Genomic DNA, 22,938 nt, shown 5'->3' on the forward strand with positions numbered 1-22,938 from the left:
ACTTTCTCAACACTTGAAAAAACATTCCACTTCTGCCGGGTTATGGCCTTTCCCTCAAGACAACATTTTCAGAAAGTCAACATGATCACTTTTCTCTGCTTCTTATAAACGGTCCAGCAGCCCAATGAATTTGTGCAGTTTACCAAACAGGCAGTATCTTGACTAATGGATCATAGAAGTTTCATTGATCATTACAGGCAAAGTGACGCGACCTCCCATTCCTGTTACTGGTGCAAGTGGTCAGTGAGCCATACAACCTTTACCCGTGTCTGTTCTTCAGGGGAATTTTGAAGGTATTGCATCTAGGTGGAGGACTGACGTGCAAATCTCTGAATCTGATACCAGCTCACGCCCATGATTGGGTAAATGACTAAGCACGGATGGATTGATAGTCGGTTGGATACTTTTTTATCGGTGGATGGTGGGATAGCTGGAGGGGTGGCTACACACAGATGCACAAATGATAAGATAAATCGGGGATATACAGATTAATGGGATGGCTGAATAGGTGGCTGCATAGATTAAAGGGTGGCGGAAAGAATGGATGCACTACGCATGGACGGAGGTGATAAGGTTGCGGTTCAGTTGTGTTTGAAGAGGCAGTGGGATTTGGTGAGGGGTAACAGGAGGCTGTGACTCGGAAAAGAAGCTCAACTGTGAGAGCAAGAAGCGGAAAGCCGAGAGAAGGGGAGAGAGAGAGATGTCGAGAGGGATAGAAGATGAGGGGATCAGTTCTGGCATCGTAATCGAATCAGAGAGTCAGCAGACCTATCCGTGAACACTGAATTTATTTTCTCCTCCCTTTCTGCCATTCTCACGTTTGATTATTCCTTGGCTTGGGATAACAGAGAGTTGAGAGCACCCTATGTATGCATTTGCTTTAATTTTGTTTTTGTTTTACAACGCTCGCTGTGACATTCTGGAGGTGTTGCTGAGGCACTGCTCAGGGCATCTGTCTGTTTAATGTCTGTGCGGTCAGGTGAGCGTGAGAAAAGTGCAAAGTCACCTACTGCTGATACATTTTGCTCAGTCAGCAGAAACTCTGGACCCCTCTGGAGACACTGGCATTACTCCTCCTTTGCTTTGAGCTAAGAAGAGGAATAAAAGAACTGGAGAATGAGGAACTGACCTGCACAAGGAGCTCCAGCTTCCTGTCATCCAGGAGGTGGACCTGACATCGCCTCCCCTCCGTCATCTGTAAGACAGAAGATATATCGGTCAATAATTTGTTGGTTATTTAATCACAGAGAAAAATAAACAGATTATCCAACAACAGTCTGTGAACTTTCCTCAGTCATAATAAGCTTCGATGGCCGTTCTAAAAACACAATGGCTTAATACACCCATATGATGACGGACCTTTCCAGCAATCCCTCTTTTGAGCCAGAACAGCAGCATCCATCAAAGCATTTAACTACAGTGGCTACAATGAGGGTGGCCGATTGTGACAACGTTTGAATTGTGGTTTGCATTGCTTGCTGAATAGAGCTGCCAAGTCCATAAACACACAAGCAGGTGCAACGACAAAATAGTGTGGGAAACGCACAACGCAGTACGAGCTAAACAGTTTTGCGTGGTAAACAAAGCTGAGACGAGGCTGTCCAAACATGTCGGCACATTTCAAAATTCACACAAGTTAGAACGGTTTACTTTTGTGAATATTTTTATGTGTCATCTTTGAGAATATAGTCCTTATCTGTACTTTGTTATTTTCTCCTGGCTTCTTAGTGTTCACTGAGCTTGTAAATTGACGACTCAGTGGTATTGTCGGGTAGTTGTCATGCAGTTATATAATTCCTGCAGAGTCGTGCTGCTTTTCGCACCTGCGCTCTATTCCGCAGATGTATGCTACAACTGCATGTGTGACTTGGCAAACAAACTCTTGTGTTGCAGCTTATCCCAATGTTGTGTTGGGCTTTTTTCGAAAACCGATGGAGTTTAGGCTTAAGTCAAACTAAAGTGCATTTAGCCCGCCGAAACACAAATTATTTTTTACCTGGTAGTTTTATTTCCCTTTCTTCCTCCACGATGTCACTGGTTTGTATAAAAGGCACCAACACAGAATGGCGGGTTAAGTCGGCCTGGAGAGTTTCCACCTTCACGTTACATTAGAGCAAAAGGCAGGCAAAGCCTATAGCTTCTTTCACACTGGCATTTGAAGTGGGCATTTTACTGGTTAGCTGCTGTGAGTATGGAAACTCTGCAGGATTGGAGTGGAAGCTTCAGTCCACTGACTTATTTACTAGCTTCACTTCGTATGAGAAGCGTAAGAGTTTGAAGTTGACTTACTATCTGGGTTTGCAAAACAGTTATGCCGTGTAAATGCACAACAGCATAATCTCAGCTCTGTAAATGTACTGATGGGCCAGTTTACCGTGAATGCAGCCGTGAATACACCAGACTTCCCTAACACGATCAACGCAATTGTAACTGTACGGCAAGTATTTTAAACGTTTCGCCCTCACAAAGGTACACAAGCGCACTTTCTCACAGCAGTTAGCATAGGGTTGAGTCGTGAGAGGAAAACACACCCATGCACCACGCGAACTGTTCATGCATGTGCCGCCTTGCACTTTACAGCCTCATCTGACCCCACCCACTCGCCACCGACTGATCCCCTGCGGTTTGAGGCTTTGGATGGGTTGCACCTGTGCACACAAACACATTTATTTTCAAAATCTTTTGCTTTCATCTTGAATTTATTGTTTCATGTTTTGTACCTAATACAAGTCATTTTAATTGGTGGTACATCAGAGAGTGTGCGACTTTGTTGTCAGTCAGGTCTTCTTAAACATTTTGCAGAATGAACAGTTGAAGTTATGCAGTTTTAGAGTGTATTCAATATCCTTGGTATTCAATTTTAGTACAGTAGTAATAGTAATGGTTTTTTTTTTCACTACGAGTGTCACATTTGGCCACCTAGTAGAAAGCTACTCTGTTGCAATAGTAACCCTAATAGACCTTACTGGGAGCACTTGTAGCCCCCTGGACCAGACTAGTAGGTTTTCATCATCACTACATAATGTTGACCTACTGGTATGCCAAAGTCATCCTAGTGATGTGCAGAAATGCCATATAGTTGAGAAAAAATGCTACCAGTAAGAACCGGTTGTTTAATCTGCTAAATTGTCTTACGAGTGAGGAGAAAGAGTGTTAGTAAATGGATTTTGCAGGATATCAAGGATCTGGAGCAAATGCTCAAAATGGCTTTCACACAAAACACAGAGTCACCCAGAATAGTGCAAATGCAACAAATCACTGCCTTGGAGGCTTTTTTTATTTTAAGAGCCGGGACAAACACTTTTGGCTTTTGCTTTGTGGCATTGGCCAAACATTGCTGAGCCTTTTTTTCCCCACGCCAAAAACAATAAAGTCTATGAATAGAGCCAAGTGGATGAAGAAAAAGCAACGTGGAATATTTGAGCCATGCTAGGATGGAAGGATCACAACCAACATATCAAGCAGAGAGGTGTGCATGTAAACACGAGCGGCAGCAGTACAATGCATTTTCAACCTGACTGGGACCTGATAGTGATGATTAATCAGCATTTTGTTCGTTTGACTGTTTCTGTTAGTGATGCTCAGACAGTGCTGGCAAAGATCCAATTCAAATGTTACCTTCAACGCACCGCGTTCGGCTCCCACAGAAAAAAAAAGACTCGGGGGGGACTCACAAAAAGAAAAAAACAGTCCAAGTATTAATCCCTGAAAGCAATGAGTCGTGCGGTTTGCAGACAAGCTTCCAACAGCAGCCGGACTGGAGGAGGAGGAGGAGGAGGAGACACGTCCGCATCCATGTTGGCGGTGACCACTGACCAGTCAACGGAGAATCGGCTCAATCACTGGGCTCTCCTTCCGAGCGTCGTTGTCTCCCTCCCGCCCGCCAGGACGCCGCACACGCAAGGAACTAGAAGCCTAACCTCGCTTGCTCTCATCCCTCCCTCTCCACTTCCACAAGACTGATAATGCTGAGAGCTGCATCCCTTCTCCCTCCTCCTGTCACCACCGGCACACACTGCAAGAACGAACGCGGAGCAGCGGACCGTACCAAGTGGCAAATAGGGGGAGTAATGGGAAGAACACCAGGCAAAAATGAATTTGCAAACTTGCATTCGAATCTGTCTTCGCTTGGATTCGTTCCTTTATATGATTAAAAACGCAGGAATCGTGGCGGACGATATGTTGAAGAGAAGCCAGGGTTTGACAGTGTCCAAACAGCCACCCCTCCTTCTCGAAAATTCTCATGGGGTTCGTGCGGTCGTGCACGGCACTCTCAAAGCTACAGTAACATGCATTCATTCATTCATTCGTTCATTCATATAACAACCATGAATCCATTCCGGCTCACAAAATGCCATCATTTTGGTTGAATGTAAAGAGTGGTGCATTGCATGAAAATAACAGAATAAATTGTACAGATTAAAAATAAAATAATGTATCATTTGTCTGTACTGAACTTTGACGGGTGCATTCACTCACATTTTTCAGCACGACCAACCTCGGTTTCCTTAAATCCCAAACAACACAAGTTCTTTATCTTCAGTGACAAATGCGTCGCAGTTGACTTGTTTTTTGCAAATGCACAAAGCCTCTGTTTGTTTCTCAAGTTCCAAGAGGAGGTCGTGTAGGGATGGTCTTAGTCACCTCTGGTTACAGAGAATTCAAAGAGTCGGTGAGTTTTCAAATCAGCCAGCCTTTACGGTGCTACTATAGAGAGTACAGGTTTTCATTTCCACACGCAAAGAAGGAAAAATCCAATTGGATTGTTTTGCACTGCCTGCATTTGGCCTTTCTCCATTCCACCGCTTCCTGTCCGCACTCTACCAACACAAATCTCCTTCCTCGGGTTCGCTTCGCCTCAATGATTTTTCTGGCCCTCAGTGCTCATGCTCACGTTCCAGGAAGCCAAATTGGAAGCTTGTGTTCACCTGACGCTGGCCGAGCAGCAGCTGCCAAAACCACAAAGTTGTTAACATAACACAATCAGCTCCAGTTTTTGGTACCAAAAATAGACAGCGTGTGCGGAGGCATCTTTTCCTTTGTCTACTATTCATAGAGTAATAGAAACTTCCTACAGTATTGTGTGCACATTAGTCAGTGTCATTTCAGCTACAAAATAATGCAGTCTTAGATTTACCACCTCCCAGAATAACAGTATATCAATAGAGAATTTGCAAGTTTTTTAAATATTTTCTTAGAAATCCTGAATTAACCAGGTGCAATTCTGAAAAATGACATTAAAATTACGCAATTCCAGAGTGATGCATGAATATGAACATACCAGTATCATATTTCTGCAGTTTGTGGTTCGAATGTTTTTTTTTCCACCTTTCAGAAAGATGCATGTTTGTTTAATCGAGGACTCTATATTTTCCATAGATGTGAATGTGAATATAATTAAAATAAAATGTTAGTGTTTAAAAATCAGGGTCTTAATGGAAATAAAATGCAAATCAGGGCTAAAGTGCCTGAGAATGGAAAAATAAGTACATTAAATATTAAAGAAACAAGCTTGAATGAGGGTATTTTCAGTAGCAGCATCAAATACATTTGCAAAAACAGCTTATAAATAAACACATACAAACTAACAAGCACAATATTATCACTTTACCCTCAATTTGCAAAGCAGCTCTGAATAAACAACTTGATTGGCTCGATTCACATGGGAAAAGTTTCAACAATGACATTTGGTCTGTGTATTTCCTGGGTACATTTCAGGCTGTTGTAATAATCATAAAAAACGCAAGTTATGATGACACAAATGGAACCCCTCCACAATTCTGCCACATTCCCAAAAATATGAACTTGCCAAATTGTCACACAGAGACTCATGATAGTGGATGAAGACCGTCTCCAAGTGCCCTCTTCATGGCGGCCAACTTTAAATCATCTACAAGTGGAAATCTTTCTGCAGTTTCTTATAAATGTACTCCAAAGTGTCCATAATGCTTCCGTTATTGACAACTGTCCCCCCTCCTGTGCAGCTTCAGACGACCGAGTTGTGTTCACTCCCACAACGGCGCAAATGCCCATTTCAAATTGCGCCCGTCTACAAAAATAGCTAGAAAACTCCACCCATGTTCACAGTGACACTGCACTTTATGCTATACTTGCACAGGGCATGGAAAAAAGAGCCTATAGAGACAGAAAAGCATGCACAGTCACTGTCACGAGGAAGTCAGACAAGTAAGGCACTCATCAATTCAACAATTGCTGCGAATTCAACACTTATTTTTGCTGAGGTCACATGAGAAGCAACAAGGAGGTGTATTCTCTTCTCCCCCCTTCCAAACATACTCTTACCAGATTTTTGTGTTTCTGGATATTTTTGGCCTCTCCCAGACACCGGAAACTGCCTTGTCCAACTTAAACATCTCCAGATGAGTCCTTTCCCCAGCTTTAACACAAACACTCGTTGCTGGCTTTTCCTTTCCTTTCAGTCAAATACATATCTGCCTTCATTGGTTACTTCCTTTGTTTGCCGTCACAAGGCCCCGGTTGTTTGACTGAAGCAAGGGAGGGAAGAGCAAAAGGCGGCTGAAATTGACAAAGACAGATTAAGGGGATATCAGGGAAGAACTGCGAAAGGCAGACCCAGAACACTTTCCCTTCAAGAGTTTCTGAATAAATGTTCATAACGTGAGGAGCGCTACTTACTGATCTAAGCACAAATCATTTCTAACAGACCCAATTTTTTAAATGTGGGAGAACCCCTCGGGGAACTTTGATGTCACTTTCAGTAGACAGCAGAGGGTTGTAAATGAAATGAAAAAATGGCAGCGCCCTGAAGATGCAATAATTCCACAAATGCAATGTTAATCAGAATACTGTCTTTAGACTAGTGGGGGCAAGTAGAACAAGATTTCTTTCTGCCTTGGCTTTCCCTTCAAGAGGGCAAACATCTGTCATTTGCATGTGTCACATGTTCCGTGACCCTCAAAGGGTGTTGGCCTAAAAAATCCAATGTGGGGAAACAGAGACTTGTTATGAGAGTGAGGTGCGGTCTTAACGATGTGCTGATGGGAAACAATCTGGATTTAGGAACAGAAAGGGATGGCATGAACTCCAAAAGGTAACGGCTGCAGATACAAACCTGACTAATGGAAGCAAGATGACCACACCCAACCTCGGTCATCTTACGAGACAAAACAAACAAGCACGGTCTTCGAGATATATATGACGGGTGCGTATTAACACATGGCTGCATAACAAAAAGAGAAGACTGAATACTTTTGGATTTGAAAAGACTCTCTGCACTCAAAATAGATTTCCTCTTTTATCATCTTATAGTCCTCAAACTTAAAGAGAAAATCACATCCCAGTGGTTTCAAGGTATACCGCCGTTTCAAAGTCACAGTGACTCTGCTAAAATCTTCCACCATTTATACTTTTTTGGATGAACCCACTGGTGATGGGAAAATATTTGCATCTCCTGGATGTAAAGCACCACAGTTGAAACTGTGCAGATAAGGTCACGCAAAGGCAGCCAGGAATGTCTCAAGAATCCACTGACCGGGAGCAATCTGTTTTGTTTGCTCAAGTGTGTCTGTGTGTGTGTGTGTGTGTGTGTATGTATGTGTGCGTGGGAGTGTGTTTTTGTGTGTGTCTGCGAGCTCCACCCATGCGCCCATGACTGATTTTGAGGCTGAAATGTGGTTCCAGTTAGGATTTTTTTTTTTCTCCCTAAATCAGAAACACGCTGTGGCACTTCAAACAAATGGGAGAAGATTCTAAAGCAGGCTAGTCTTTCTTCTTGTTTTACTTGAATGCTACATTCTCATACCCAACCTCGAAAGGAAGAACTGTGCCTATAACTGTCAGATTGGAAGAAATATGACCACCAGTTTTTATAGACAAATGTGACTTTTGTTTTTTCGGCAGGCAGTGAGCACCTGAATATATTTTGTGGTGTTCTCACAGTAGTTTCTATTGTCATCGACTTTCTTAAGTGATTTTTATTCTCAACTTCATTGTGCATCTGTAACACGCACCCAAATGCTGCTAGGCTCTCAATTACAGTCATTGTCACTTAACCCCTTGCCGGAGAATCCTGGAAGAGGTCCAGATACACACCTAAAAAGTTGCCAAATTCTGTGGGTGGACAAAATCAACCCGATAAGATCATTCCTTTTGGAATTTTCTACTTTGAATGAGGAAAAACTACCTACAAAGTTCAAATGGATCTTTCACATCTATAGCCGTCAATGGCAGTGGATGAGTTAGCCCTAAATAAGGAACATGACGGATCAGCATTAGTACATGAGTTCTGAAACTGATCCATTGTCACACAATTGCCTGGCAAACCATCTGCGCTCGACTGTGTTTGTAATAAGCAGAATAGAAAATATCAAATGCAACTTAACAGATTCCAGTGCAGAACAACATGTCCTATCAGGCCAAATTCCTATAAATGTTGCCCTCAAGGATACCAAGAGTTGGCGAGGTGAACTGGGTCACATACTACTACAGATGTGCACCTAAGTTAAGAAAGAAATGCTGCATTCTCTAGCGACCATTCTACCGAATCGAATTCCACTTTGCCACGAGTGTACTGTGGTTTGGTATTCCAACTGAAGAGTGCTGAAAAGTACTTTGGTATAAATCACTTTTGTGATGTTGTCGCCTGTGCAACAGTGGAAAAGCAAAGTATTACATTGTGAACCAAACATTTGGTTGGAACCAAGGCTTGCCTGGCGGTCTGTAATAGTCCAACCAGTCTCTTGTCATTTAGCACAGACTAAGATTTATACTTCACAGTTTGAGGGACTACCTCTTTGATAGCTCAATTGGAGCATGAACGGAAAACTAATTATCCGCATGGAAGCTAGTATTTTTAGATCTGAAACATTTTACAGGGATTTCACATAACCATCATATTAAATGGAGCAAATTGAATGAGCATTTAATATATGTATTACTCATAGCTTACTTTTGTGTTATCGCTAGAGTTATTTCCATGTAAGTTGGGCGTTGGCGCATGCGGGTTGTGTCGTGTTCTGTCAGAGTAAACACAGCCATATGTGTCACTTGAAAGCTACATTTATAAGAAGGAAATTTTGATTGAGAACTTGGACTTGCACTATAAATCCAGCCTACATGGCACAACTTGGCCATTTCGGATTCCAGAGACATGACGTGTCATGACTTTTATCAATGAAAGTCAGTCCGAAGTGGGGCCGCTGGGATCTGCTGGAATGCGAAGTGGCAATGAGTCCAAGCTTCATTCACAAGGGAAGGATCTCTTACGGCTTACACCTCCTCTATTCATTTATAATTTACACGGTGAAAAATCTAGGTCGACCCCAGTGACCCTTCGGCTGGAAATACATGCCGGGAGATGGCTTGATGTCACGTGGCAAGATTTAGTTCATTGTCCCTTATAATCATGTGCATTTTTAGTTCAAAGTGACGCAAGGCTATCCTGGAACAGCTATCTTTTTTCTCAAAGTGTTTTGCAAACTCAAGGGCATTGCTCACTGAGGAGACATTGAACTCCAGTGGCCTTGATGCAATGACGTGACTGGCTTGAATACCAAATACTCAAATGGTTCTGTATGCTGAATATTAAGCAGACCTGTCTGTAGTTGTAGTCGATCGAGTGTCTCACGGTGCTTGTATGCTCTCCTGGCCTTTTCAACATGTACTCTGAGACAGAACAGCTTGGGAGTTGAGATGAGACAGGAGGGCAGTAGCAGTCCATAAGGACATTGCGGGACTGGGTGGCACAGAGAAACTGAACGAATGTTTTTATTTTATTTTTATCCTCTGCTTTGGAACGCATGATGTGAATTGGCGTTTCACAATACAAAAAAAACCAAAAAAAACAGGACAATATATTTTTCCATAAACTATAACAATAATTTATACTTTTTCTGCACCGCCTCAATTGAACAGCATTAGATTACCAATTGCAGCATTATGGTGGAGTGCTCAACATACTTAAATCCAATGCTTGGTTGAAAATGAATAGGAACTTCTATGAAACTGAGCGAAGCAGTGGATTTGCGAGGTTGATCGAAGTTCACAGATTCAAAAAATGTGTCCCCTTGACAACTTCCAAAGAGATCTGAACATCCCCCAAAGTGTAAACTGTGCCAGAAATGAGGGAAATTAGGGAGAAAAAAAACATAAACATGTCGGTTCCAGAGATCAGAATTAACTATGGAACAAGACAGGAAATCCATCATGCCTCTGAGAATACTGGGAGCTGCAGATTGCTCTCCTCACTTTCTGAGTAGATCTCTGTTGACCTTCAGGACACACTGACTTGTGTGATGTAAGAGGATTTAAAGATGGGTATGGAAAGTGAAGATTTACAATCAAAACACTAAGTGGTTGGGAGGGATTTACAGGCCTGAAAAGGGCAAAGCACTCAGGTAAGACGGAACCGGAGGCTGACTTTTAAAAGCAAAACAGAAGAGAGGGGACAATGTGAGGTTATGCTGAAGTTGTTTTAAGAGCTTTCTCATCTGAGCATAGTTTCAAGGCAGAAGTACAGAGAGGACTCTAATTTGTTTCATTTCTAAAAGAGCGATGTGACCCAAATGTTTAACACAGTAACGTGATTACAAGAAATATTTGTATCAATACACATTAAGGCTATGAAGCTGTGTTTTTGAAGAGAGTGAACGTTGCGTTCAAGGCCGCAAATGTACACCGAAGGGCCGCCAGACATTTGCCTGTACTTTTTTCGTCGCAAGGGAATTTCGAACATGTGAACAAACCACTAAAACAGTTGACAAAGGTACAAGTGTAGTACACACTGTAAATATGTCTTTAGAACTATTTTATTATTAAAAATATAATTATAACAAGGTACAATACTGTAAATATATTTTTAGAACTCAAATTATTATTATTACAAGTGTACGTACTGCAACCGTGTGCACACTCCCTGCCTTCTGCTGGCGTGTGGGCAACTTCCGTGCCATAATTCCTCAATTTAGAAGGTTTATTTTGAATATGAAAATCTGCGATGTACTGGAGCAGCAATAATCAAACTGCGATGTAGCGAGGGATTACTGTATATCTAAACCAAATTCTTTGGCTCAGTGTACCGTCACACTTGATTCCACCGAGGCGACATAGTGAAAAATGACCCGGCTCATCTGCAGGGAGAGCCCTTGGCAAGGATGCCTGGTCGGCACTGTGTTCTTCTCCAAAGGGAACTCCTGTCATTGTAAATTTATTGAATGTCCGCCATTTGGCCTTTTACGCCTCAGGCAGCGTCCAGGATCTGAGGTGGGGAAAAAAGTTGAGTTTGTTCAATAAATAAAATTCCCTGATCAGTCACATTACACGTGAGAGTCATGGTCATTTTTTTTCCTCCGTTGCCGTCTGAGTTGAGCGAAAGTCTGTGTGCAAAGACACAAAGAAGAGCTCAGCTTACATGTGAACAGTCGCTGATTGCACATTTCTGCCTATTGTGTGCAATTTCATTGAAGTATATGAATAATTCAGTCTACAGATGGAAGCACTCGAAAAAGACGGGGGAAGACACAAAAATTAATAGACTCCTCATGTTCCCCGCATTTTATTCCTAACTAAATTTCATTCATAACTGATAAGGCATATTAAGGCGTATATAGAGCATTTTTTTCATGCATCAGAAAGGATATTAAATTACTTCTAAGATGTGTTTATTAAGCATGAATTTATGCTGCCTTTAAATTTGTGCGTTTATCAGAATCTTCTTTATGGAAGATTTTGTACAAACGACAATGAGACAGATTGATTGATACATACAATCCATACATATATAGTCTACACACTCCTGATAAAATTTTTGTAACAACAAAAAGAGATTTTCTCTCTCGTAAATGTTATCAATAACCTATACTTAGTAACTCAACTGAGCAAAAAAAGAGAAATCTTTTCAATGAAGTATAAATAAACAAAATGAGATCATGTAGTTGCACAAGTGGGCACACCTCGCTGCTATATATATATATATATATATATATATATATATATATATATATATATATATATATATAGCAGCGAGGTGTGCTATATATATATATATATATATATATATATATATATATATATATATATATATATATATATATATATATATATATATATATATATACACACACACACACACACACACACACACACACACACACACACACACACAGAGTTCAGAAAATCACAGTTCAGTAAATACAGCGTGGCTATTAGATCCATGTAAAACAGAGGATCTGAAAGTCCCCGAGTGGGATTTCCTCAGATATTCACCAGATTCTCTTTATAATCCGCTTGGATTACCATCCTACACTGGAGGCCCTAACCTTTGAACCGAAAACATTATAAGCCCTTTTATCCCCGTCACTAATGCCGCAGTTAAACATTGGAGGACCACCTCAAAAAAGTGATGTGAGGTCTGCTGGGGCTAGCCAGATTTATCATGCAAGACACATAATCTCCAACAGGGTGAGGGACAAAATGTCTATATATATTTTTTGGGTGATACATCTGGGACTTGCCCTTTCCTTCCTTTGAGTGTAAAATTCTAATATCCTGCTCTCGTTAAAACTAATGCCTAGTCTTAAATCAGATTACAGTGTCGGCGCTGCTGCGTGGTGATCACGTGAGCTATGTGCGAGTGGGGCCCCATCCACAGTGCTGTAATTAATTGGTGGAATGCCGGCCGTGCACTGATTCAACCTCCTCTAACAGATTGTGATGATGGCTGAGAAAGACAATTTGTTTTCCCTGTCACATACAGTAGCTTCCAAATATATCCACATACTCCTTGGAGGTCACGCAGCCCGGACGTACACCGGCCATTTGGGAAAATTTCTCATTTTCCTATGCTTTTTTTCTTTAATAAATAACCAGTCTCATTGGTTAGTTTTCTAACACAAACATTGGCCCTGATCACCAAAGGATTGTAACGTGAGAAAATGTGGAAAGTGGAATGTGGAAGTTCAAAGATTATAACGACTCCCATGCCTCTGTGTAATCACTCCACAAACTAGTGACGGTGCAGTGAAAGTGCTTTCCAGGCAAACTATGCAAATAAGTCACTATCTACCTAGACATGCAGCAAACGACTACAGCGGTGGTTTGTGCGCTGACGCTGCCTTATCAAAAAAACATATATGCCTCTAGCGAGTCCCAAACAAATTAGAAAATGACTCCCTTCCAAAAAAAAAAAAAAAAAGGACAAACCAAAATAGGGTGGTGGGAAAGTTTCGAAACAAAGAGCAGGCTGCGCTCTCAAAGCCTTGGGAAAAGAAAATATCTTGGGGTGGGAGGGGGGATAAGAAAAAAAAAAAAGTTTCTCACATACAGATCCTAGCTTTGGCAAAGAGAACAAAGACAGACACCAGATTTGGACAGTCATGAAAATTCCTCAGAAGGACGTCACACAGGTTCAACCTCAAGCTCGCCTGGCTAAATGCCTTCTCTATATTGCTATCCAAGCATATTATTCAAATAACAAAGATAAGATAAAAGTTATATGATGAAAACAGACAGCGATTGATGGGCAGTTGTTTTCTATGCTTTTAATGAATGTACGTACTTGCGTAAAACAATGATTTATAATCCAGTCTTCTTTTGAACCTTTTTTTTTTTTTCTTGTTCTGCAAAAATCATACCAAAAAGTCTTGGGTAAATTATGCTATCAGGTGAAAAACGTGATTTACTCCCACGTAAACTCTTTACAACACACAATTCCAATACAAGTCATTCAGAGCTACTCAACACCAATTAGCACAACTCCATCCACTAACCACGATCCTTTGTTTTGTTTTCCCTTATTTGGTTGGGTTGTTTAATTCTGCCACACTCCTGGGATATGTGCATCAATGATCGGTTATAATGGATGAGTAATGGTTGGTAAACGCTGGAGACTATGCTGGTGTTTAGTCATATGTAGAACACAATTAGATTAAAAAAAAAAAACACGTGCATTATTGTCTGAGAAGTGTGATTCATTATGACACATACTCAAAGCATTCATTGTACATACCAAGTGAGTGAGTCTAGGTGTCATATTGACAGCATCAGAGGGCTCCGAGGCAAAGCGGTGAGCCTTGGATATCCCCTTCCTGCAATATGACACACCAACCCCCCCCCCCCCCATTTGCCACCAACTACGTTGCCCTACAACCCTACTCTCCATCCACAGCACCAATAAGTGCTTCATCTTTGATTCTAGAACCTCATCAAGCCAAGATATTGTTCATCTCTTCAAAGGACTGTTTTTGGAGGAGGATGTTTTGCAGGTTTTTTTCCCCCATGCGTGTCTCTACACCAGCAGGAGGCGGTAAAGAGGGGGATGTTTTGAGATGGTCATTGTGTCGGTTGGGTTTCCTTCAATTGTGCTGCTCTCCCTGAGGAGCCACAAGCAAACAATGAATGAACATGCAAGACAGGTACAGTAGCCGTCCTCCATAAAGGCAGACGTTCAAAAACCTTTGACACCTTTTTACAACTTTTTCATTTTTTACACGTCAACCATAAAATAATTTTTGCAAACAAAGACCTATATTTTAAAGAACACACTCCAGTTTTTTTTTGTGTTTTTTTTTTAGAGAAGAAAGTATCTCTTCCAAAATAAAATGCAAAATATTACGAGAACAAGTGTGTGATGTGCCTGCTGCAAATGGGCCATGAGAAGCATGCAGGGAATACTAATGGCTCCATGAAAGCCCCGAGTCTAAGTTCAGAGATCTCCCGCCGAATACTGATGAAGCATTTTGCTGATTCACTGAGCAAAGATGTTTTTACTAAGCATTAAAAAAACGATACAACTAATGAGAACATTAAGGCTATCAAAAATGACCAAAGCATCTGTTTTAATTCAAGACGGCCTGGAGAAACAGTGAAAGCCAAATAAAGCTTTGTGCGTATTTGTCCCCCTTTCAGATATCCATTGCAACACTAGCCGGCTTATTTGGCAGTGAGCGCTGTCCTCGCAACATCATTTCCTGGAAGTCTGTCTGTATCCTGAGCTGAACAATGACAAACAAAAAGCGGAGCAAAATCCGATCTCTCATCCAGTGGTAGTATTAAAGTGTGTCAGTGTCGTTCTTGCAATTACCTTGACACTATCTCATTGGGGTTAATGGAGCAACTCAGCCTTTGCCCGTGATTTTGGTCTACCACAGAGATGGCCAATTATTTTTTTTCTACTGAGCGCCATGTATAGAATAAATGAGAGCCTGTGTGTGTGTGTGTGTGTGTGTGTGTGTGTGTGTGTGTGTGTGTGTGTGTGTGTGAGTGGGGGGGGGGGGCACTTCACCCGTGGGTCAACATATGCTAAGCAGTTAAGCATATTAAAATATTCATTGCAGTTATTGGTGACAAGGCAAAATGTTATGTTTTGACGATGTATTTTTAATGGAAATATAGTGTGATATTTCCTGACATGCATTTACAATTGTAATAAAAAAGTGAATACGTATATAAATATATATGTATAATTAAAAAACACTTCTTTCAATTTATTTTGTAGCATTCACATGTATTTACCATTTTGAATGATAATATGCTTTAATGATTTTTTTTGTTCCACATTAAAAGGGGAAGTCAAAGAAATTCTGTTCTTTGCATGTTCTAGGCAAGCCCCACCACATTAAACATGTCATTCTGACTAATGCTTTGTTTGCAGAATATGAATTAAGCACCAAAATCCCCTTGGTTTTGTCCATCTCAGGAGTCGGCCATATTGCCACTTGCTCTGTCATCACAGAAACCCGCGGCTCAGCTAACAACCACAAATGGCCCCCAGATCAACTTTTGAACACACAACGTGGCACATTATGGCACAATCCATCACAGTGACAGCCCTATTTTTTGGTCATTTTATGAGTTTAAGTCCTACCTGGTAAAGTGGTCTTAAAGCAAACACATGATCGTGTAATAGAATAACATGATGCCAGAGGAGGCCAGAGTGCCTGCCTCCATGAGCAGACAGTCGGTGTGACATCCACAGGTGCATCTTGTCTCTTTAAACACCCACAAGAGCCATCACAGGAAAAATCACCCAACGCCAAGGCAATGATCAACCTTTAATTTCCTCCTGAGACCACTACGATCAAATAATTGGGTCACCTCTGGATTGGAGCCAGAAAGAGCAGCCCTATGTGCTTTTTCTCTCGTCAAGGTCAAAGCCCTGTGAGTTGAATGTAGCTAATGGTCTCCAGTGACCCTCTCTTCTTCACCCCCCACTTACTCTCCCACTCAAATCACATTTCTCCGGTCCAAGTCGCAGCCATAAAAACAAACATTCCCACTAAGGAAATGCAGATGCTCTACGAGTGGCTGTCGCTCTCTCTTTGTCCGGTTGTCTTCAAAGCCATACACACAACTGTGATAAACAATGTCCATGTGTGAACATTTAGAAATGATTTGATTCTATGATAATTAACATTAGCCTGTCAACTAAACGAGGCTAAATGACAAGGTTTGGATAAAAATTTTGATGGTTAAATATTGAGTGGTACTTTTAGATAAGAGTCTATTTTATTTCAAATCATCTTTCCTCATTTAAATGACTGAAAATGCCATTAATCAATTTCAGCCGCCCAAAAACCCAACAAATATTCATAATGCGTATAAAAAAATAGAAAAGTTAAACAACCGTTTCCTAATCTGTGTCTTCTGATTCAGAAGATGCATGTGTGGCCAGAGAAACAGATGGCTGTTTGAAAAGCGTCACACTTCCGCAAGTTGGAAGCTTCTCTAGATGACATCATGGGAGCAGAATGTCCCCTTAGTCTGGAGTTTTAGCCTATTTAAAAGGAACAAGCACATAGTTTCTCACAAGCCTTCTCAGCAGTGTCCTGAGAAAACCTGTAGGAATGCACAGCATTCCTACAATGTGATTTTTCCAACATGAATCAGGAGCAACGTCAGAAGGTTGGAAACGTGCACCTCCGAGTAGGCCCTAATTTACGACAGGAGTAAATATTTGCCGAGGTGAGAGCTGCGGGGTTAGGGACCGCACTGAACTGTTCCCATGATTCCCTGTGTGCGCTTGTTGCACGGAATCCTGGGAAAGGTCACACGGGGCCCACTAATGTAAACAATCAGTGACAGCTGGTCAGATATAAAAAAAAAAACTGTTATGATTGACAGGTTAACTGGTGTTTTTTTGCCTCTCGCTCTGAAACAGCACAGTAACCTCTGCATTCCAAAAGCAAATAACAATCACTAGTACTGCAGTTTATTGAGGCCCTTACAGTAGTTGTGAAAGTCTTCTTTGTTTAGGTCTGCATGACTGTATTATACTGCCTCGTGGTTTCCAAGTTGTGTACACTAGAAGGAGCCAAAAATATTTACTTCTTTACATTCTGATGAATTATGCTATTGTGTTTCTTCTATAAAGTACAACATTAGTATTATTCTCCTTTTATTTTTAAAAAAGAAAAAACTTTGAATCTTAAGGCACTACAGTACTGTTCTTTTTTTGGGGGTGGTGTGTGACATTTTTTGAATGTCAAATATGTGCCTTGTAATGCATTAAATAATCAGAGTGCCGCAACATCAAATGACAAATTACAAACAGTGGATGACTCAATGATTATACAAAGCCACTGCTCAAGCCACCACTTTAAATGATCTTGTTTCTCATCCCTTCGAGGGTCCACTGTACTAACTAGATATCTAATCAGGTCATCGATAACAAGTTTCGGTCTTTTTCATTTGTGTGTTCCCTTCTTAACCTGTTGGCTCTTCTTCTCCTCTCTATGTATCTCTACTTGGCTTCTTATGAGGAACTTCTATCTCATTCCTCCTCCTGCTTTTATCTTCAGTCAGGCATATGCATGAAGCATGAAGTGGCAGAGGGGGCCCCCGCACTGAAGGAAAATGGGTCACAAACCCTATGAATGCACAAAAAGCAGTGTCATGTGAAGCTCTTTGGCGTAAACAAATGTAAATGTATGTGCAAAAATTTGACCAAAGACTACAGGCAAATGATTATTTCCACTCACTACATCTAAATTAATGTCATTACTAATGTGAAATGCAATAGGCATGGGCTAACTACCATCTATGTTGAACAATAGACATTTGAATACAACCAGAGTTATCTATTCTTTATCCTCTTTTCTCCATTTAATTGGATGGAGAAAGATGATTTGAGATATAAGTGTTTGGATTTTCTGCCATGGTAAGAACGAATGGAATGGAGCACCACTGTACCTCCAGTTTTGGCTTGCAACATAAAGTAAAAAAAAATAAAAAATCCGCTCATAAATTGGGCAACTGGTTAGTCAAGGTAACACTGTATACTGAAATGATGATGATCTTGTGTCAATTGACTCACAAATTGACTTAAATGAAATAATTTGAAGTAAATACATTTTAAAATTGGATCATTTCCCAACGGTTTCTCCCGGCACTGTTGGTTGCGAATCAGTGTGTGCCGCTAACAGTACAGCTGGGACGAGAAGTGACATGCATGGATTGAGTGTGATGGAAATTCAATTCCGATCACTCTCATTTAATTTGATTGTGTTAGAGGTGCAAGCATGAAAATCAATAACATAACTTAATCTGTCTTGAGAGAGGGATGAAGGCAGCGTATGTACTGAGCGGATGTTTGTGAGTGCTTTGTTTTCTACGGTAATTCATATATGTGCACAGAATATCACATGTGTAAAGGAAATCAGGACTATCTGGTACACAATTTGAGCCAGTGAATGAATCATAATAAAGAGAGCAGCGAGCACATTCAAAATGCGACAACTGAAAATATATGCGCTCCAGCTAATCATTCTCTCCATCCACTTTGGCTTGCAGATAAATATTAATGAGGATTACCATGTTCTTGCAGTACACCCACAGGAAAACAAGGGAGGGGGGGAAGAAATACTCTCTCACTCTCTGTCCTTCATGCACATGCGTTATTGTGCACAAACACACACACACACACACACACACACACACACACACACACACACACACACACACATACATACACACATGCACTAGATTGTACACGCAAAATTAAAATCCAAACAATAAAAGGTGGCTTGGATTAAGACACTCAATAAAAGAAAGAAAACACACACAATAGATGCTGTTTCATAAGAGTCATTAGTGATTTTTTTTTTTTTTTTTTGGTAGGTGGGATCTCAGGGACGTCAACGATTGTGCCACACAAAGACAGGAAGACAAGACCCCACACACACTTACACAAATGTCCAAATAGTGAGACGTTAACAAGAATGGTGCCACACAAAGGCAGGAACACAAGACCCCCCTCTTCGACACACACAATGTAAAATGGGATAGCTAAGACCACTCCACACAGAGACAAACACAAAAATTCAAAAATACCAGGTAAAATGTCAAAATAATCAAAAGTATGATACTGTCAAAGAAGGCGGCAGCCAAAGATAGCAAGACAAGTACACAAACACAACGAATACGATGACGTCATGATGTCTTCTTTTGTTCTCCTTGCTGTCTAACAAAGAGCGCAAATATTCACCAACATGACAGCAATCTGTATTTTGGTTCTCCCTCTCTTTTACCACCCCTCCCCTTACCAGAACACATTTCTGCAAATAAAGGAGCAGAGATAATGATGTCATCTTCCCAAGCTCTGTGAGAAGGTGGCAGAGAGGAACCCCCGCCAACACCTCAGTGTCTCAAGATGTTTTGCCAAGGACAGGAATCCACTCTCCCCATAGCTACCCTTCACAGAGAGAGCGGGAGAGAAAGCGAGGGAGACAGAGCGAGAGACAGAGCGAGAGATTGAGTGGTCGATTGGCGTCACCTTCCACCGGCAGCCAAAAGGCTTCAACTCATTTGATCTTGAACGCAGCTGTGCCGCATGACCATAGGTTTCATTTTTGGATGGGGAATAAAGGATATAGGAGAGAGAAAAAAATCACAGCATAGAGTGATGAAAGGGTGGGAGTCTCTTCATTCCCTCCTTTCGTGCCCCCTCCCTTCTCAAAAACATTCAGCCTTGGGGAGGCGAGGGGGGTTCCCTTTCAAGGCAGGCAGGGGAGGGAGAGGCGAGTGGGGCCTGCAGTGGATGCCCAGCCTCCAGCTTTCAGCTCCAGTTTCTCACAACTCTTTCTTCCTCCCTCTTTCACCGTCCTTTGTCTCAATAATTGGACTGACCGGCCTCAGCGTTCCTGCCCGAAGTCCTGGAAGGCTCAGTGAGATCACACGGAATCAATATGTTGGTTCCCGCTTCAGATGACAATTTGGCGAGTGTAAACAAAAGCACACTTTGCCTTATTGCAGTTTACTTTTTTGTGGTATTGTGGATTTTTACAAATTTGGTGATCCAGTCTGAGTTTAATCTCCCACACTTGCTTCTCCCAATATTCTAAAAACATGCATGTTAGGTCTCACCTGCAACCCTAATGAGGATAAGTTCTATAGAAAATGGATGGATGGTTAGTTGGACTACAACAAACTCTACAAATTGAGGGTCACTGGAATTCTGTGATTCTACATGTGGCCGACATTTCTCCAAATGAACCCTGACTGTAATGTGTGTACAATTGGATCATCTTGATGAGGATTGGACTTTGCGTGCACCTGATCCACATGGCTGACCTTCTCCATGATTGGCGCCGACAGGATGTTTAAACGTAACGAGGATCGATTAGTATTCCTGTCTCACTTCCCCCAACTTTTAAAGGGCCAATATATAGGGAGGTGAATTACAGTCAGGCTATTGTCTGCTATTGTTCTGCTGCTGAATGTGCTTGGCAAACAAGTGGGTGAACTTCTTTTCTTGGGCCACCTTGTTGACGTTTTCTCAAAGAACATTTTAACTCCACAAAGTTCGAAATCGTAGACCCTGAATTATGTACCAAGATTGTGATGCAACTGCTAAAGTGTTAAAGTGGTGAAAGCCACCATATTAAAAAGAGGGTTGGTTTTCCCCAAGGAAAAATTAGGAGAGCGGCGCAAGCAAAAAAAATGAAGTTCCTGGTGAGGAAATTGGAAGTGTCAGTGGAAAAGCCAAACAAATTAATGAGTTACTGAAAAGCCTTGCCCTCATCAGTTTTTTTGGGCAGAGCTTTAGTAAATCAGGTCCTGAATGTTTTGTTGACGTCTGGCTCCTTCTCATGCCGTCTCATCCCCTTGTTTGTTATTTTGCTTTACCTAATTTCACAGTAAAAGCTTGAGCTTAAAGTGATAGCGGGTTAACAAAGTCGGGCGATAATCCTAATTCAGACTACTGAACAGAGGTAAACATCTCCACAACAACAAACTGTTTATACTCTCTGCTATTTAACATAAAGGGGACACAATACGAAATAAAAACTGTTCTGGTTCCAGTTTCTTGTTAGCCTGCCTTCTGCCATTTAGTGGAAAAGCTTTTACTTGTGCATGTCACTACATGTCGCTGGCTCAGACAGATGTACAAAGATACATTTGATGATGTCATAAAAAAAAAAAAAAACAGGGTGAAAATAGGCTATCGCTCTCGAGCCCTCGGCTATTTATTATGAAGGCATGTCACAGACATAATAGTTCTCATTTAGTATTTGCTTTCTTTGCCAGGTTGTCAACACAAGCCAGCCGAGCGTGACAAGTTGCACGAGGAGAGAAATTGCAAATGTATTTTTTTTTGCTTAGTTAAGGTCTTCTTTCGTCTTCACCCTGAAGATACCAATCATCTTAGATACATCCATCACTTATGGCGACATGGAATGATTTTTCTGTAGTAAATGAGTGACAGGGAAGAGAATTTCATTTCAAAGAAAGAAATGTAAGAGCATCCATTAAAATAACACATCTCCATGGTAACAAATGGTGATTTGAAGAAAGCAACGCGCATGCATGCACTAAGATAGTATGCATGTGTGCTACTCATTGCTGGGGGCTCTTTCGAAACCTGCTTCCCTCATGTCCTAATTGCATTCAACCGTTTCTTACCTTCAAGACAGACACATTTTCTGCAGGGATTCGGAATCTAACAAAGACAATTATTCATCCAAATTAATTCATAACACACTAGTACTAGTACGGGAACCAATAGCCTATGTTTTAATTTAAAAAGGCCATTCTGGAATAGAAAAAAAAAATCTCCTCAAGTCTGCCATGAAAAACTCCACCTCACTCTTGCGGAAAGGTCAGTGCATGACTTTTGTTTATATCCAGACATTTTTCTGAAGTGAGAGGATGTACACACCACAAGTAACTCCCACTGTGTGCACTTAAACCCAGCAGGTCTGCAAGTTGAAGAAAGAGGATGAGAATATGAGATTGCAATCACAGCGCCGACCTCCTCCCCGTTACGCAGCCAGAAATTCTGCAGCAAGAGAGTTGATTTCACGAGTATGGCAGACGCAGTTACGTCAGGCGGTGAGTATTCATTTGCTTTCCTTCCAACCATTTTCTTCAGTGTTTACATGACAACACGTAGATTACATTTCCAAAGTTTCACTCATGGAGAGGCAAGGTGGTGTACACCCTGGACGAGACACCTGCCAATCACAGGGCATCAACACGTAGACCATTGAGAGTCTTCGAGACGCTGAGAGAAAAGCCACAAAACAGAGGAGCTTCAACCCCCAAGCCCACGATTGTGAGTCAGATATGCAAACCACTTGTCTACCGTGCTGCCTCCAGCGTAGCGAACTCATGTTATTTAGACAGTTCCACTCCTGTGTGCATTCAAAGAGAAGAAGTACAAAGAGAATTCTCTGCGGAGCTTGTGGCGTTTACATGACTCGCACACTACAAAAGAAGATTCAAAATACATGCCATCCTGTAATCTAATGTTGGCCTTGCTTAAAACACCTTTTCATAATTTTTTGTAAACAATTGGCACTAGGGTACTTGCGGATGGTTGAAAGCTATTGACTACCGCACAACAATTGACCTGCGCTGTCAATGAGCGTGACACCTCTGTACCACAACATCAGCAAATGAGCTTCCACATGTGGTAGACAACTTTTCTGAAGAACACAATAGGCGAATGATTCATTGAGCTGG

At 41.4% G+C, this 22,938-nt stretch overlaps 1 protein-coding gene across 10 annotated transcripts in view; it reads right to left on the reverse strand.

Annotated features, from left to right (window-relative positions):
* The window catches only part of frmd4a (FERM domain containing 4A), an 89,096-nt gene that overhangs the window by 26,456 nt on the left and 39,702 nt on the right, over nt 1-22,938 (reverse strand). For 9 of the 10 annotated variants that reach the window (XM_085914208.1, XM_085914207.1, XM_085914212.1 and 6 more), the window contains exon 2: nt 1,130-1,195. In XM_085914208.1, the coding sequence (XP_085770334.1) occupies nt 1,130-1,195 (66 nt within the window). Of the gene's footprint in view, nt 1-1,129; nt 1,196-3,618; nt 3,732-22,938 lie in introns of those variants that run through there. The other variant, XM_085914210.1, reaches the window with a different exon arrangement.

Source organism: Syngnathus leptorhynchus, chromosome 6, assembly GCF_054491065.1.
Source record: "Syngnathus leptorhynchus isolate UIUO chromosome 6, UIUO_Slep, whole genome shotgun sequence".
NCBI classification, from domain to species: Eukaryota; Metazoa; Chordata; class Actinopteri; order Syngnathiformes; family Syngnathidae; genus Syngnathus; species Syngnathus leptorhynchus.